Source organism: Urocitellus parryii, chromosome 1, assembly GCF_045843805.1.
Source record: "Urocitellus parryii isolate mUroPar1 chromosome 1, mUroPar1.hap1, whole genome shotgun sequence".
NCBI lineage: Eukaryota > Metazoa > Chordata > Mammalia > Rodentia > Sciuridae > Urocitellus > Urocitellus parryii.
In genome coordinates, this window is record NC_135531.1 from 96,921,656 (window position 1) to 96,938,939 (window position 17,284).

At 44.4% G+C, this 17,284-nt stretch overlaps 1 protein-coding gene across 3 annotated transcripts in view; it reads right to left on the bottom strand.

The window, feature by feature from the left end:
* Positions 1-3,487: 3,487 nt before the first annotated feature.
* Positions 3,488-17,284, bottom strand: part of Fgf1 (fibroblast growth factor 1) — a 95,851-nt gene continuing 82,054 nt past the window's right edge. For all 3 annotated transcript variants that reach the window (XM_026384415.2, XM_026384414.2, XM_026384416.2), the window contains 2 exons: positions 11,871-11,974; positions 3,488-6,724 (listed from right to left, as the gene is read on the bottom strand). In XM_026384415.2, the coding sequence (XP_026240200.1) occupies positions 6,530-6,724; positions 11,871-11,974 (299 nt within the window). In that variant the 3' untranslated portion in view covers positions 3,488-6,529. The remainder of the gene's footprint in view (positions 6,725-11,870; positions 11,975-17,284) is intronic.

Below are 17,284 nucleotides of genomic sequence, written 5' to 3' on the forward strand. Positions count from 1 at the left end.
TTTTTTTTAGATCTCTTTATCCCTCTTAGTAGTGAATCCCCTTTACAAGCCATTAAAATTTCCCTGTTCAAATCATCGTTGTGGTTACTATCTCCTGCATGAATTTTGACTAATAGAGTGGCAGACAATGAATGATGAATGATTGGATGAGTGAGTGAGGAACTGAAGCAAAATGCTTCATTTTTCAATTTATTGCTGCCCTTTGTTTTGAAGCACTGGACTAGGTGGCCTCTGTCCTGTCAAATTCTTCCCAGATGTTCAAGATATTTGAGAGTTGCATGTTTTCAAGCGATCTTCAAGCCCATCTCTCTTCTTCACCTCAGTTAAATAACAGGACACATTGTAGTACACCAAAGAGATAGAAGCAAATTTCCCTCCAAACTCCCATCCACGATTGCAGCTTTGTACCAGAAATAACCTGGCCAGTCCTAGAGTCTGCACTGTGTCCTGGGGTCAGCAGCACCATGGCTAATGCAGGTGCTCTATTTTGAGAACGCCATAGATGTTTCTGTTCATTTCCACAGGAAATTACTAAACTCTTAACATAGTTGATATTCCCAGGCTCTGAAGGGTCCTTTTTTTCCAGCCCACACAAAAGAGGTTAGTTTACAGTAACATTCCTATGACCTGTTCTGGAGGACAAAGACTTCTGGCCAAGGTATATCAGCAAGACAATCTAACATCTTACTCTATGTATCTCCGGGTCAGACTAAAATACATCTTTTTTTCCCCCTACGACAGGAAAACATGAAATGTGAAACTTTCAATGAGGTATATTTCTGTGATGATTTGCGCAAATTGCCCATCTACATCTACATCCCTAAACACTTTGGCCAAGGGAACCAAATCCTTAAATTGAATGCAGTTCCAAACAAGAGTGCCCAACCCTTCATTAAGGCCACAGAAAAGCACATCAAGGACAGGGTGAGGTTTTGCTTGTTTACGTAATAAAACAGACACCAATGTTTAGCTGCCAAATGTGTAAATTTAGCCTGTGTGACAGTGAGAGCTAAGAGGGAAGGAAGCAGTTTGGGAGATACCTCCTCCCCACATCACAAACCCTCTCAGACTCATCAGAAGACCCCAAAACTGGGCCTACAATATGTGCATTTTATACAGCAAACCTACCCTCTGGCTTCAAGCTGTGTGTGACCTCGTTTCTCCTTTTAATTTTATAACTAGGGTGGAAAGCTAGCGGTGTAGGATGTCATGGTCAATATGTCAACTGCAAAGTAAGTCCAATGTTGCAGAAAGACTCCAAGAGTCATTTAGTACTTTTCCCCTGACACCAGAGATAATGTTGGAGAAATCTTGGGGTCTGGAGTACCTGATGTCAAATCCCCATGACTCTGGTTCTCTAACTGGGTTTGGGAGTAAATTTTATGCACAGTGACAAAGGGAGGTTCTTTCTGGTGGTGGAGAGTGTTTTAGGAGTGGATGAGGAGGGTGGGGGTGCCACTTCTACTAGCCATTATTTCATTTTAACTGTTGTTAGACACGTCATCCTACTACTTCTGAAATAGGAAACCTACGATCCCCCAGCTCTGTTGGGCTTAATTATCCCTACAGTATCACTATTACCCCTAAAATATATATATATTTTTATAATTTGTGAAACTACAGTTGAAGTCACGTTTTTGCTTGATGTGCCGCTGTTACCTTACTAGCAATATAACAACTACCTGCTAGGGCTTAGGACTTGAGATTGCCCACCCTGCCTTCCCCATGATAAGCAGGCCCTCAAGCCCATAAACATGAAAAGTGATAACTTCATTTGTAGTTTTCTCTTTGGTGTCAAGTTCATCCCCATGAGGCCCCTTCTCAGCCACCCTACCCCCTCAAACATCCAGGGAACAGAAGTACTTTTTAAAAGTTGGTTCAGCAAAAAACAGGAATTTAAAAGCTTCCTTCCAACAGCAGTGGCGTGTATCTGAGGTCTTAGAGTGGTATTCCATTTTACCTAGAGGGTAGGTGAGAGGCCAGAGGGTAATTTCCAGAAAGTGCTGGTGGCTGGGGAGGATGCTCAGAGGTCCTAGGTTTATGGCCTTTTCCTGGCTCAGTCTTTTTATACCTTTCTTAGAAATGGTTATGATTCCTGCTTCATCTCTCCTGGGGGGGAGGGCAGGAGGGGTGAATGGAAGACCGTGGGAGTTAAGGAGGGGATGACCTCAAGACCCAAAGTGGTGAGCATTCATTCCAAAGGAAAAGGGAGTGGGCCAGAGTCTCCAGGGCTTCCAAGAGCAGAAATCTGCTAGACCAGCACTGGCGGCTGTGGGTGGGTGCCGTGGAATCTGCATGGTTGCATTCATTTTGCCTGATTAGTGGCAAACCAGGCTAAGACAACCGCTGAGCTTCAGAACAGATGGTGCCTGGGTGACAGGATGTCCCTTGTCTTATTTATTCAAGAACAAATCATGCCATTGAAAACACTAAAGTCAGACTGGGGGCGTAAATCAGAGGTAAAGCTCTTGTCCAGCTAGTGCTGGCTTCCATTCCCGGTACTGGGGTGGGTGTGCAGTGAGAACACTGAAGTCAACACAGGATCCTAATTGGGTCTCTCCATCTTTGGGAAGGAGGACAATTGCTTTTTTAAAACTGTGGTTGTGACCAAATAATGTTGGGACCTAATTTAACTATTGGATCAGTATTTTTAGTGGAATATCATAGAAAGATTAAAAGTGTGTCTCATACTGTTTTATGAATTTTTCTTGTTTCAGCTGTGTATATATAAGGATATGTATGTGGCTGGGTTAGAATGGAACATGTAATTCTTTTTGTGAGCAAGCTCCAAAAAATAGAAAAAATTACTGCTCAAGGCAACTTTAAAAGAAAAAGAAAGATATATAATTACTACAGTGGGCATACACGGCCCAGGTATTTTTGTACAGGTGTGCATGTGTGTGTGTGTGTGTGTGTGTGTGTGTGTGTGTGTATAATCTAATTAGCCATGTTGTGCTAGACCATGTTGTGTCTCCAAGAACAAGAGATCATGAGATTTGGAGGTTCAAATAAGGAAACATCCTTACTTACGATAATTTTGAAAAGCTGGTGGGCTTTTAGGATGAAGATATGCAGCTTTTTGACATTGCTCTAAAGTTGTTCTTTTTTTTTTCTTTTTTCAGTTTACCATATCTTTGCCTAAGCAGAAGCCTGTTAGCCCAGCGATAGTACCACAATTTCACAAGGTTTATATTACGAAGCAAAAGATTTAACTGAGTTATTAGTGGAGCCTGGCTCCTGAGGGGACACATTTCCTGAATATCTTTCCCTAGCAAAAGCCTTCTATTTCTAAACAAAACAAAACAAAAAAATGCTTCTGCTACAGCTTTTCCTGTCAGCCATTAAAGTCTCATATCTGGGAGCAAGATAAGTACAAAACAGTGTCCACACCCTAGGCTTGCCAAGAGAAGTCTTTTGATAGAAAAGACACCACGACGTTCAGACACTCAGAGACACAATCACCAGTTAATGGAACATTTATTGTTACTTGTAAGGCATAACTGTAATACCATAAAAAGAGAGAGAGAGAGAGACAGAGTGTGATGCGAAATGACAGGTGGTGTCCTCATTGACCTGCTCTGCAGCCGTGGGCCTGGCTGTTTTAGGTAGCACACTCTGCCAGGCTATGGACCTGGGCTCTGTTGCCTCCAGCACAAAGTAAGGGCCTCCTCTGCAGTGGCAGCTGGTACACCCATCTGGTTCTTGTATATCCACCCTGTTGGCCACTGGAGGAGATGAGAGCCACCTCCACCCACACCTCACTGCCAACCTGCTGAAGCCTCTGTGGTCCTGACAATAGATTGTTGGACCCTTTGTGACAGTCATTCTGAACATGGATGCACGGGAGAGGCACAGGATGGGCAGATGGTGGCAAGAATCACGGAAGGAAGAGAGGGCACAATGGAAATGTTCGCCCACTCAAAACCACACAGGGAACTGCTCACCACTCCCTTCTGCCAAGAGCTCACCGGCTCTCTTCCTAATTTGCAAGCAGTCCCCCTGAAGCAGACGCAGGTCTACAGTTAAAAATGTTAGATTCACTTTGCTATGCTGTCTGTCACTCTGTTAGGGATTTGTCTTATGTTGGGAGGAGCCAATTCTTCCAAATCCTGGGTTTCTGGGACTTGCTATTTACTCAGCAGTAACATGCAAAGTCTATGTTTTTCACTTGATTGAAAGAAATGAATCCACAGCATCTCTCATCATAAATATAATGCCCTGGGAGAGGATACAGCAGCAAACCAGACAGACAAAGTCCCCAGGGACCCCAGTTCCCAGTACAGTGCCTGGCACACAGGCACAGGGTCTCCATTGAGCAAATATGCAAATGATGCCTGGGCTGATTGTTAAGTCACAATCTACTTCAATGCTTTGGGTCTCTGGAATCACCAACTTCCATCTCGTCTGTTAGCAACGGTATTTTGTTTTTCTTGGCCAGTGTTATACTTGAATTTGATTCACACAATAAAAATATGGAACATCATAAATATCTTAGATTTCCTCTCTGGATGCCTTTTACTGGCCAAATCTTCATACAAAAGAGATGTTAAGCCACAATGCATTATCCCCAACTTGCCTGCAAAGATTGACTAAAATAAAATAGAATCATCCAAGTTATAAAAACAAAAAGTTGTGAAATCATTTTTCTGTACAAAAGCAGATCACTATTATTAACCATAATGCCAACTTAGTTCCTCAGATGCGCTCTCACATTGAACTTTCAAATTGTCGTTCTTCTTTCATCCTAAGTATGACAGTTCAATGAGTGAGAAATGATGCTTCAGTTAAAAATTACTGCGATTCGTTGTAAAACGTGAGCTAACACTCTCATCCGTTTTTTATATACAACGATCATCTCATTGGTTAAGAGTCCCCATTTTCAAGAGAAAATGTGGGACAGCACAGTGGAAGACAAAGAAAAAAATCTCATGAGTAAACATGGTGAAGTGTTAGTTAACTGAGTACCTTATATATCGTATCCTATTATTACCATTCTCAAAGGCTGAATGCTAATCAGTTTAACTGCCTTCCAGCTATATATTTCAGAATGTGATTAAAACGTACAGTCTCACAGTAAATTTAAATGGCTTATTAAAGGCCTCAGCATCGGTATCCTATGTCAGAGATGAATGGTGTTACTAATATGCTAGCCACTTGGGCCAAGTTCACTTTAAGCAGGAAGCATATTTATACAAGGAAGGGTAACAGAAATGGTCTCTTGGGGCAAGCTGTGTGTGAGGGTTTAACACTTTCTTGTAGGCTTTTGTATATCTTCTAAATGGGCATATTGCCAACATTGGGTCTTTAAAATCCTTCCTTGATACAGGCCTAACTATCGTCAATGTTGCCTGAATGTTCAGGGAAGGGTGTGGGGGGAGTGCATGTTTCGAGGTGAGGCAGAGGTGGGTGAGGGTCAGGGCTTCGAGCCACCTTTATTTTAATGACATTTTTTTTTTTTTTTTCCTGATCTGCTCCTTCAAGTGCACTGGGGAAAGGCAGCAGCATCTGCAGGACCTGGGAGCCTCTTGGCAATGTAGAAGCTCCCAGCCCCACCCAACCAGAAACTACTTCAAAGCAGCTCCCAGTTGACCCCTAAGCACATCAGAGTGGGGAAGCACTGCATGCGGACTCCAAAGCCCTGCTTACTGGTGGCCAAGCACAAGTCCTGGTGTCACTTTCTCTTTCTTCCTGTCTTCTAAAATCGTCCTTCTCAGAGTGCAGCATCCCCTTAGCCAGTGACACCCTTCCTTTCTCCTCACTCCCAACACACTACCAAGACCCAGATGAACTTCCCAGCATTGATGTCCTTGCTTTTATGAAGAAGCTACTTCCCATGCTCCTCCTGACCTCAGAGGCTTTTTGGGCACGTATTGATTCCTAAGGCTATGGCTTTGTTCCTTCCTGTGGCTGAGCCTCCCCTCCTTCATTTATCCTGCATTGAAAAATTCCATCCTTCTCTGATGTCCCAAGTGCATCCCCTCTTTCCAATTTAAATCCCTTCTGTGCTCAAGGGAGGACTTCTCTGTCCCTGCTTCTATTACGGATCATGGCCTTCCTCTAAACCTCACGATCTGCTTCTCTGCTAATATTTGTGAGCTACCGAAAGGAAAAGAGGCAGGTTGGGCCAGATGTTTGGGGGACCGGCAGCTGGGGTTTATTCAGCAGCAGGAAATGCTCTGCAGTTACCTACGGCCACTTGGCAAACCCCGGAACACACTTCATTTGGCCCCACCTTGCACTGAGAGGCTCAGCCTACCACAGGTGCCCTGCGGCAACTGAACCTCCAAACCTGGACTCAGACTGGCCAGCCAGCCACCCCTGGAAGCAATTTGGTCCCTCTGTTCCAAACTGAGCTAGGGTAAAGGGCTCTGAAAAAAAGGGAACTGGCATATAGAAGCGCATTGCTTACAAATTCAGGCTCCGTGGGCTGGGGGTTAGTGCAGCCATGATCAAGGGGACATTTGGGGGTCAATCAGGTGAGGACCCCTCAAGGCTCTTCTGGAGTGGTCAGCACCCAGAACAGATTTCTCTAATCAGAGGAGACAGGCAGTGGGAGAAACAAGATCGCTTTCTGGCCATAGTGAGTCCGGGGACCGCGCTTGCAGCTTCCGTTCTTCTTGAGGCCAACAAACCAATTCTTCTCCGCATGCTTCTTGGATGTGTACGTGTTGTAATGGTTTTCCTCCAGCCTTTCCAGGAATAAGCATTCCTCATTTGGGGTCTGCTACAAAGATAAAACCAACATAGGGTAGAACTGTTAACGAGGGCTTTTAAAGGATCCCTCCTTTCACTAGCAGCTTAACCTTGGGACAGTAATTGAAGTGCTCGGTGCCTCAGGATCTTCTTCAGAATTGGGACAATGAGGGAGCCCATCTCAGAGGGTGCTCACGAGGACTTTGAAGGGTACCCAGCATGTGATGGGTCTTCAATATGCATCCACTATTACTCTAAGCTCCCCTCCTGCCTGCTGTCCTCAGGACCTAGGGTCTCTGCTGGGGAGACCTGCTAGACCAAGCACCTTGAGGGCAGGCTGGGACTTGTGTCTCTGTGGAGGCCGACAGACGTGATCGTGGAAGAACGTGAAGCCAGACCGTGAGGCAGTGGCGTTTTTCAAGTTTGGACTTGAAATAAATGAAAACCTACTAATATTTCTTTCTATCCTGGTGATTGTCACTAACAATATCTGAGAATTTCACTTCAGTATTATTACAGATGTGAATGCTTGTACAAAATTTGCCCTAACATATTAAAACATAAACTGGGACTTAATTTTTTTTAAGTGAAAATAACTATTTTTGCTTCCCATAAAAAGGAATAAAATGGTTTTTTAAATTTAATATGTTTATTTATTTTTATGTGGTGCTGAGATTCAAACCCAGTGCCTCACGCACGAAAGGCAAGTGATCTACCACTGAGCTACAACCCCAGTCCCAAGAATAAAATGTTTTAAAAAACAAAACAAAACTTTTTTTAAATTTTGATTAAAATTTAAAAAAGGTAAAGAATTTGTAAGAGATCTTTTCAAACAAAAGTTTGTTAAAACATCCTAGTCAAAATATGGAAGAAAAAAATTGCAACTTCTCTCAACAAACTAAATTTTGGAAATGCCTCATCTATATTTTGTTACACAATAACATTTCTGGTTGTTTTAAAATTTGAGTTGAAAAACTCAAATGATTTTTAAATTTTTATTTATTTTATTTTATTTATTGTTTATTTGTTCTGCTTAGTCATACATGACAGCAGAATGCGGAGCCCAACTTTTCATTTCTCTGGTTGTACCCACAACTTTATTTTAAAAAGAAAAAACAACAAAGTACCCAAAGCCCACCACTAGATATGTTTTTGTTTGTTTGTTCTTTTGTGTGTTCACTCATTTTATTTTTGTACAGTCCTGGGGATGGAACCACAGGCATTACTCAGGCTAAGCAAGTGCTCTATGACTGAGCTACACTTCCAGCCCAAGGCAGCTGTTAACAGCTGATGAACACCCTCCCCTACATCTCTTTATGTACAATAGATAAGATTCTGTAAATATAGATTTATGATATTATCATAAATGCCATGTTTTATCTGCTGGTCTAATATTGGGCAATAAAACTATGAAAACACATTCAGTATCACTAGCAAGAAAAATGCAAGCTAAAAAATGATCATTTGTTGGCTATCCTATCTGTAAAGACCAAAGAGATTTACATATCAGTATTGGTGAGAGTGTGGAAAACCTGCACTTTCATTCACTGTTGGTGAGATGAGAGCAATTTGGCGGTATCAGAATTTAAGATATGCATTATCCTTGACTCAGAAATTCCCTTCTAGGAATTTACAGATAGTTGAACGAGTATAAGATCATATTTTCAAGAATGTTCTTTGAAGCATTGGCTATAATAGCAACAAACTGGAAGCAATCTTTGTACCTATGGCAAGGTGTGAGTGGGCAGGTACATCACTAGAGTGGGGTCCGGTGCAGAGGTAAATGCATTAAGCTTAAGTAGCTACCACAACATTATTAAAAAGAGCAAAGTACTTAAAAAGTATCCACCATCTGATATTTTACTTATAATTTATCTGTTAAGAGAGTGGGGGAAGCCAGCCTTTGAACCTTCTATTAGCCTAGATTTTAGAACACATTTACTCTATTGAGATATAAAGCAGAGATAGCAAAGCCCTTCTGCTGGATGCTCTCTTTCCAATGACATCACACATCTGACTTGGCACCTTTTTCAAGCTGCATGGTGTATAAAGTCTCTCTGTGCCCATGTGGTTGGTGATTCCCTTTCTCGTGGTTTCCAGTCGTCTTGCTCACTGTTCTCTATTTGTGGACTTGGTTGTTCCATTAGACTGTAAGCCCCACTGAGGGAAGATAAGATCTCGTTGGCCTTGGGTCTATCCCCAGTCTTGCAGATGGTCGGTGTTCACCAGCTAGGTAGCAAATTAATTTGGTATTTTGGTTTGTTTTTGCTGGAAATTAAACCCAGGGTGTGCTAGGCACATGCTCTACTGCTGAGCTACAGCCTCAGCCCTAAAGTTAGCTTTCATTAGTAAAAAGGTATGCAACAGGAAGCATGCTGCTTCGTATTCACCGAAGTATAGTGAGAGGAGAGCTGGGTGAGACACTTTAGCCCTTCTGGAACAAGATGAAATATAAATATACTAATTGGCTGGCTAGGCTGCCTCCGGAGGAACTTGGTCTGAACATTAGCATTGATGCACTGTGTCGGGATGGAAGGACGCAGGAGGTTCTGGACTGTGTGGGTTGTTGACCCTCTCAGGGACGTTAGTGCCATGACTCCCCCCCCCCCCCCCCCCCGGTGGGCGTAAGGCCTGCCTTCTATGATACAGGTGAGGCTGGCCACGTTTCCCAACTGATGTCTCTACTACACCGGCTCAGTCAACACAGACCAAGTGGCTGAGTCACAAGCTGAGCTGCAGGACAACCCAGAGGTGCCCTGACCCCAGCTGGGACTTTTCAGCACTTGCCATGCATGAGGTACAGTGCCAACTTGTTGATACACACCTAGGATTGTGGTTGTTTCTTTTTTATATTTAGCATGCCTTTCTTCCAGTTACACAGGTGACATACTCACCATCGAAGATTTGGAAAATACAGGAAGGCACCCCCATATTATAAAAACATCCACTTACCACGCCCAGAGAGAACTGTGTTAACATTTTGGTATACAGACATTCAAACTTAAAATAAACATGTCCTCTCTGTATACACACACGCACGTGTGCATGCACATATTTGAATTAGGATGATTGAATAAAATTTGTTCATGAGGCAGGGCTGTGAGGTACTTGAGAATTTTCTTTAAAATTTAAATGGGGAAAAATGTCAGAATTCAGGTGTAATGTCAAGCTTGGTGGTGCATACCTGTAATCCCAGCAGCTCAGGAGGCTGAGGCTGGAGGATCACAGGTTCAAAGTCAGCCTCAGCAAAAGTGAGGCACTAAGCAACTCAGTGAGACCCTGTCTCTAAATAAAATACAAAATAGGGCTGGGGATGTGGCTCAGTGGTTGAGTGCCCCTGAGTTCAATCTCCAGTACCTTCCACCCTCCCCATATTTCAGGTGAGTAGCAGTGACAACCAGGGTGATAGTGGGAGAGGGGCTGCCTGGAACCTAAAGCAAACTGGATTCTTCCTGAATATTTTTATATAAGTAAAAGAAGTTTACAATAAGTATCAAAACTAAAGGGGTCAGTGTAGTGGCACATACCTATAATCCCCAGCTACTCAGGAGGCTAAGGAAGGAAGATCACAAAATCATGTCTAGCTTCGACAACCTAGTGAGACCTTGACTCAATATAAAACGGGCTGGGGATGTGTGCTCATGGGGCAAAGCTGAGTGTAATGAAAGGAGACCACCAGTACTGCAAAAAAAAAAAAAAAAAAAAAAAGATTTAAAGGAGAAAAGGCCATAAAACTGTAATGTATAACCTAAGACATAGAGAGGATAAGGTATTCACAAGCTGATTATTTGTCTTATAGCTACTGTTAATGTAGTGCCAATGTGCCCTTCACCCTGGCGGATGTGTTGTGTGTGTGGTCTCATTGACCCCTCTTGAGCCCATGTGAAGTGGTCACTATCCTACATTCCATTTTAGACAGGGCTCTGAGTGGGCAAGTAACTTAAAGTGACAGAGGCGTGAGATTCAGTTGTGGGTCTGAGACTGGGTGATTGATTGATTCTATTAGTAGTTGAAAAAACTACTTCCTATGTAGCAGCCAAGGTCTACGCTTCAAACCCCTTGAACTTGTCCCAGTTGCTCCCTGTTTCAGCAAACTGCCTACGAGTCAACCTCTTACTGTGATGATTCCTCCTCCTGACCTCTAGTGGGCGGTGTGATGAAACGAACTCTGTTCCCATCTAGCACTAGCAGCCAGGCTTCAAGAAAGGGTTTTCTTGCCCCTGCTCAGGCTTGGCAATTTTGTACAAGTCAAAGGAAGCCCCAGACTAAACTCGCACTATGGTTACCTTTTTGGAGACATCTTCATAAAAGGGAAGAAAGTGGTTTGAACTGGGTCATGAGTCACAGTCACACCCTGGTTTTCAGATATCAGGGAACTGGAGGAATAGTTGAAATCTGGAAATAATTGCAAACTCTGCAATGATTCATTTCAACTCTCTGTCCAGTTTAATCTTTTAGTGGAGGAAAATGAGGGGCAAAATCAGGTTGCCTGTGTTTCTATTCTTTTCTCACAAAGACCAGAAGGACGCACTGGGTCAAACCTGAACAGTGCATTTACTCAGAGGGAAGAAGTAGCTGTGCAGGGTTTTAGTTACCGAAGAAACTAAAGCCTACACCTCTTGATGTGGCTCATTCTTCTTTATGGACCTCTCAGTATCTAAGATGGCACTGAGACACAAGAGAAGCCAATTTGATAGATGTTCAATTAGGTTCTTAAAATGTTCTTTCTTTTAGGTGATCTATCTAGAATAAAAGGGGCCCTTTTTCAAACCTATATACATGACATTTAAACTGCTAACATCTGGGCTCACAATTTTTGTAAAAGTATTAAGAGACATGCCTATAGCACTTAGTAGGTGCTCAAGAAAACATTTTGGGACTGAATGAATAAAGCAGGAGTAGGTATTCTGAAATGACTGTCTGATGAGCTACCAAAACATCAATCAATGTTTCCTCTCTGTCTGTAGGATAATACACTTGAGTATTTTGAGACTACCACAAGAAACTCTTTTATGTTCATACCTAAAATAAGGCAAGGTAGAGGGTGGGAATCCTACTGGAAAAAATAACAAACAGAGACTAATTGATGCTTTTGAGTTTTCATCACTTGGTGTAACAAGATTTCTGGAAACCTCAAACCTGGGCCGTGTCTGGAGGCACGTCAGTTTCATACTTACTGAGCCATATAAAAGCCCGTCGGTGTCCATGGCCAAGTACTGGCCGGTCTCGGTACTCTTTATATACACCTCCCCCACGCTTTCCGCACTGAGCTGCAGCTGAACTGGAATAAAAATAACACAAGAAAAAGTAGATCAACGTGACACTTGTGCAGATAGGGCCCGGCGGCCAGGATAGTCGGTTCTGGAAAATTCTGCTCATTCGTTTTGTAGAACCCCAAGGATGAGCCTCCCATTAATCAGAACATAGAAATACAGTTCCTTTTTCTTTGCCATCCAGAGAAAGCTGTGCATGGGGAACTATGTTCTTAAGAGGAGGAGGGATGATGGCTAGCTCCTCTGGTTGTCCACCCTGTTTGTTACAATAACCCCGTGGGGCCCTTCAGGGTGTCCTGCCCCCTCCTGCAGTCTCCTGGAAGAAAATAATCAGGAGGGAATGGCATTTGCTTCCCTGGCTCTGCCATCCCATCAATCTTGGGGTGCAGTGGAGCTGACCAGCCTGTGACTCTTGTGGACAGATTTTTGATGTTGTTGTTGTTTGAAAGACAAGGTCCTGCTAACTTGCCCAGACCAGCCTTGAACCTGCGATCCTCCTGCCTCAGTCTCCTGTGCAGCTGGGATTACAGGGGGGCACCATCACACTTGGCTTTGTTCTATTATTTCTATTATTTATTCTATTATTCTATTATTTCTTAGTTGTAGTTAGACACAATACCTTTTATTTTTTTTTACTGTGGTGCAGAGGATCGTGCTAGGCCAGTGCTCTACTGCTGAGCCACAACCCCAGTCCCTTGTTCTATTATTTAAAAAAAAAATCTGGAATTGTTATTTTTTCCAGACAGAAAAGTTTCCCAAGGAGTTAGGATGGCTTTCAGCTATGAAATGCAGGGGACCAACCACAGTGAAGTTCAGTCGACTTCTCCACCCCTGGGGCAACCCATCTGGTGTCCAGACCAAGGGGAAGTCACTAGCTTCCCATCTAGAGGGCAGCAGTTGCTCAGAAATACAGTGGTGAGAACAGGGGTTCTCAGCTGGGACCATTTTGTCCCACGGAGGGAGGACACTAGGCATTGTCTGGGGATGGGTTGGATTGTTACAATCAGAGGGGTTTGAGGGTGCTCCTGGTTTCTAGTAGGTAGGGACCAAGGGACCCTGCAAAACGTCTTATAATGCACATGGCAGCTGTCCAGCAAAGAACTGTTCAGCTGGCAGAGTCCGTGGTGCCCAGGTGGAGAAACTTGGAGGCTGAGGGCAGCAGCCGTGAGTTACACTGAGGCCCGCTCAACTGGTTTTGCACAGGGACACTTCCAAGGTGCCCGCCCAGTGCTGGGTCCATAATCACAGTCCAGGACCCAAGTGATGAAGACGTTCTTGCTTGTTCATCTCAGAGTGCCTCCAAAGGCAGGGGCTTTGAGGGTTCTCATTTGGGAATTGGGTTTAATTCTGGACCCTCCTGGACAATTTCTTTGGTCACCAGATGATCACAAAGCATCCACACAACTAGGAACAAAATCCAGACCAGGAACTGGCTCCTCTAGGGCTGGACTTAGGCTGAGGGGCAGCAGGGTTGGAGCACAGGGCTTTGGCTCATAGGTCTAGACCCTTTCTTTGTTTTTATTTTTTCATTTAATTTATTTGAATAGGAAAGAATCCATTCCCATGTTTCAAACTTGGAAACAGTCTCAGAAAAGACAGCGGAGAGTCCCCGGCTACCCCTCCCTCCGTCCTCCCATCTAGCCAATGAAGAAGATCCTGCCCTTCCTCCCTGTGCAGTTCGTCATCCTGGGGTGACAGAAACAGCAGGAAGCCCTCCTTGTAGACAGACGATACGCGTGGATTTTGCCAAATATGCATCTTGTTTTATTGTACACAATCGATGACATTCGACTGGTTGGTGGGTTGGTGGGTTGGTTGGTTGGTTTCTTAACAACTATGGCAGTACTGAAAGGTTCAGTTCATTGTTTTTTTCCGGCTGAATTATGTTCCACGATGTGACTGTACCATAGTTATTTAACCACCTCCTTATTGATAGGCCCTTATTTTCTCCTTTCCTGCCATTTTCCTCAGCTGATTCACCCCCAGGGAGATACACAGCTATATCACTCCCACCGAAGACCGGAAACGTACCAAGGATGCTTCTCTCATCCTTGGAAGCCTTTGCTCTAGACTTGGGACTCCTTCCAGCTGCCTGTGGTCAGTGAAGTTCATTGAATTCACTGGAAGGGAACTGGGAGCCTCTGGTCTTTCCCACAAGTCCTCCTGTCTTCATTTAACTCTAAGAGTGTGGTCATGAAAGAAGAAGCCAAAGAGCTTCCATTGGGATCTGGGCCCGGCTCTCTCCAGCCTCATGTTACACCACCTGCTTGTTCAGTCACTCCAAGCTCTTTCTTGCCCCAGGATCTTTGCACATACTAAGCTCTCTCTCTGGTAACTTCTTCCTCTAGATAGTCACAAGATTGCTTCTCTCCTCCTCCGGGCCTCAACCTAAATATCCCCTCCTTGGAGACACCTTCTCCAAGTGTCTAATGAAGTGCTGTGTGGCGCTCTGTATGGTGGGTCCTTTCACCTTACCCCTGCTGTGCCGGTACTTCCCTAGTCCCCACATGGCTCTTTCTCAGGCCCTTGCTTGCTTCTTTTGTGGACCCTAACATACAATTATTTGATTATTTAGGGGTTCATCCATTTGTTTCTGCCTTTCCAAGAGAAGGTACATTCCTAGAGGAAGGGCAGGAGTCTTGGCTGATCTGTGTCCGCTTGTGTCCTCGGCCTCTCGCAGTGTCCTGCACATGGGGGGACAGACAGCATCCACTTGTTGAATGAATGGTGTCAGGCAAATGTTGGCAGAGATGCTGCTGGTGGTCCCCCATCAGTGACCTGTGAGTTTTGAACTGTGATTCCAACAATGCAAAGTGAGATGGGATCAAGGTGAGAGTCAAAAGGCTCGAGGCAGGCCTCTACCCCCAACCAGATGGCTATGCTCCATCCCCTCTCTGGGCCTCAGCCTCCTTATCTGTATAATGGAAATATTTTTCTTTCCCCTGTACTGGGAATTGAACCATGGGGGCACTCTAGCACTGGAAAACATCCCTAGCCCTTTTTATTTTTTCATTTTGAGACAGCTCCTCATTAAATTGATGAGTCTGCTTTCAACTTGCAATCCTCCTGCCTTAGCCTCCCGAGTCTCTGGAATCACAGGTACATACCACAGCAACCAGCAGAACCACGTACTTTATGATTCCATTAAAACGGAAGGCCCCAAAGAAACAAATCTATAAATATAGCAGCAGGTTAGTGGTAGCCAGGGCCTCCACAGGGGTGGGAGTGGAGATGGAGGAATTACAGTTAAGGGACATGGGGTTTCTTTTTGAAAATATTCTCAAATTGATGGTGGCGATGGCTGTCCAACTCTATTAAGAAAAAAATGTAAGGAAAAAAAAAACCACTGGATGATATATTTTAAATGGGTGAATTATAATGGTATGTGAATTATATCTCAATAAAGTCATTTTTCAAAAAAAAGTCCTCTATTTTCAATGGACTTTATGGCCTTCAGAGAACCTTCACATATATTTTTCTCTGGATTTCTCAGCATAATCCTGCAGGTTTAACTGAGCCTGAAGGAAGGTGATAACCATAATGGATCACCTACATGGGTCAGGCCTCACGCTAGTTTCTGTCATAGTACAGTGGACAGTTAGAGAGCGTGGGCTCTGGAGTCCAGCACGTGGGCTCCAGTTCTGATTGGGCTGTGTGTTAGTTGTGTGGTCACTGGGTGGGTTGTTGGTCCCTGTGTCCTATTACCATTGCTGTCATGAGGATTGAGTGAGCTCATGCATGGAGAGAGGCCACTCCAACTGTGATCCTCTCCTCTGTGCTTATGTGACCTCATCTGCTCCTCACCCAGTTCCCCTGAAGGAGGTGGTCCCTACTCCAGGTGACAGATGACGAGCTGGAGCTTTGGCTAGAGCATCTGCTTGCACTCCAAGTTATAAGAAGAGGCGACACCATGGCCAGAATGAGGCTCGAGTCTCCCAAGGATCCTGCGATTTCCTCTCTTTCACACAACCTCTTGGGCTCCAATTATGGAATGGACTGATCCAAATCCAGCCACACTCTCCAGGTTGGACCCCTTTATAATCACGATGGTGGGCGGTCCTCCAGGTCCCCATTGGTAACCATGGAATGGAGAGAGGCTAGTGCTGGGGACTTTTTTCTACCCACCACCCATCTATGCAAGTATTTCGACAAACACGCTAGGAGAGCTACAGAAATCCCAAGGGACAGGTCCTTTTGGATCTCAAGGAGGATTTTTAAAAGGATTTCCATTTCTGTGTTCTGTTCTGTTGCCTGTGTGTCTGGCCTTGGGGCTGAGTAGAGTTGAATTTGCCTTCTGTGGAGTTCTGTCATGGCCTCACAGACGTCAACAAGAGCCGAGTCCTGCCTAGCACGTGACTGGCCCTCAGCCATGCGCCCCAACACCAGGGTCGTTGTGAGAGTTCAATTCAAGAGTTTCCTCTGTAAATATTATTTCTCCAGGATGTCCAAGTTTCATAGCTCATTTTCACTGGATTGCTTTCTGGCTGAGTTTCCTCAACATATATCCTTCTGCAAGCAGAGCCGGCAGGAAGGAGCAACACCCAGCCGCGCTGCTCATGCAGCTGACTAGGTGTCCAGCTCTCCAGTGTGACCTCATCCCAGTTTTTCCAGACCTGCATCCTCTTGCAGCTGCTGCTAAAAAAGAGCAAGGAAGGATAGAGCCTGAGAAAGGGGCCTCAGGGCGAGGGAGGGGCTGGCCACCAGCAGGGTGGGGTGGGGGCTGCTCAGGCCTGGCACCTTCCTGGGAACTGTGCTCAGTGCTAGGCACAGACCCTGCACCCAGGGCTTACGCACGTCAACAACAGACACGTGAACCTACATGTGATACGGCAACACAACAGACCCCGCTGGTTTTTGAGCAAAAGCAAACAAAAATTCACAAATTAACAGTAAGAGTTCTCTCCCTCCTCTCTCTCTCTCTCTCTCTCTCTCTCTCTCTCTCTCTCTCTGTCTCTCTCCCCATCCCCCATTTTTTCTCATTCAAAGAAAAGCAGAAAAAAACATACAGCAAAAACCCAAGCTGTGGGAGGATATAATAACTTGAACCGCTGGGCATAGCTCATATGAAGTGACACATAAAACTGCACTAGATACACACCAAATGCTGCTCTGGGGAGGATGAGAAGAAGGACTAGGACTGCAGAGAGAATGGAGGAAATGTCTCTTCCATCCCTTTCTTTAAAAATAATCTAAGGCTACCTCTGAGAGATGGGGCACTGGTGTTTGAGGATCTTTGGTCTGTTTCTAACATACTTTTTTTCCCCTACATAAATATTCATGAGCTATGCAGATTGGTTTGTGTTTATTAAAAAGTTTTC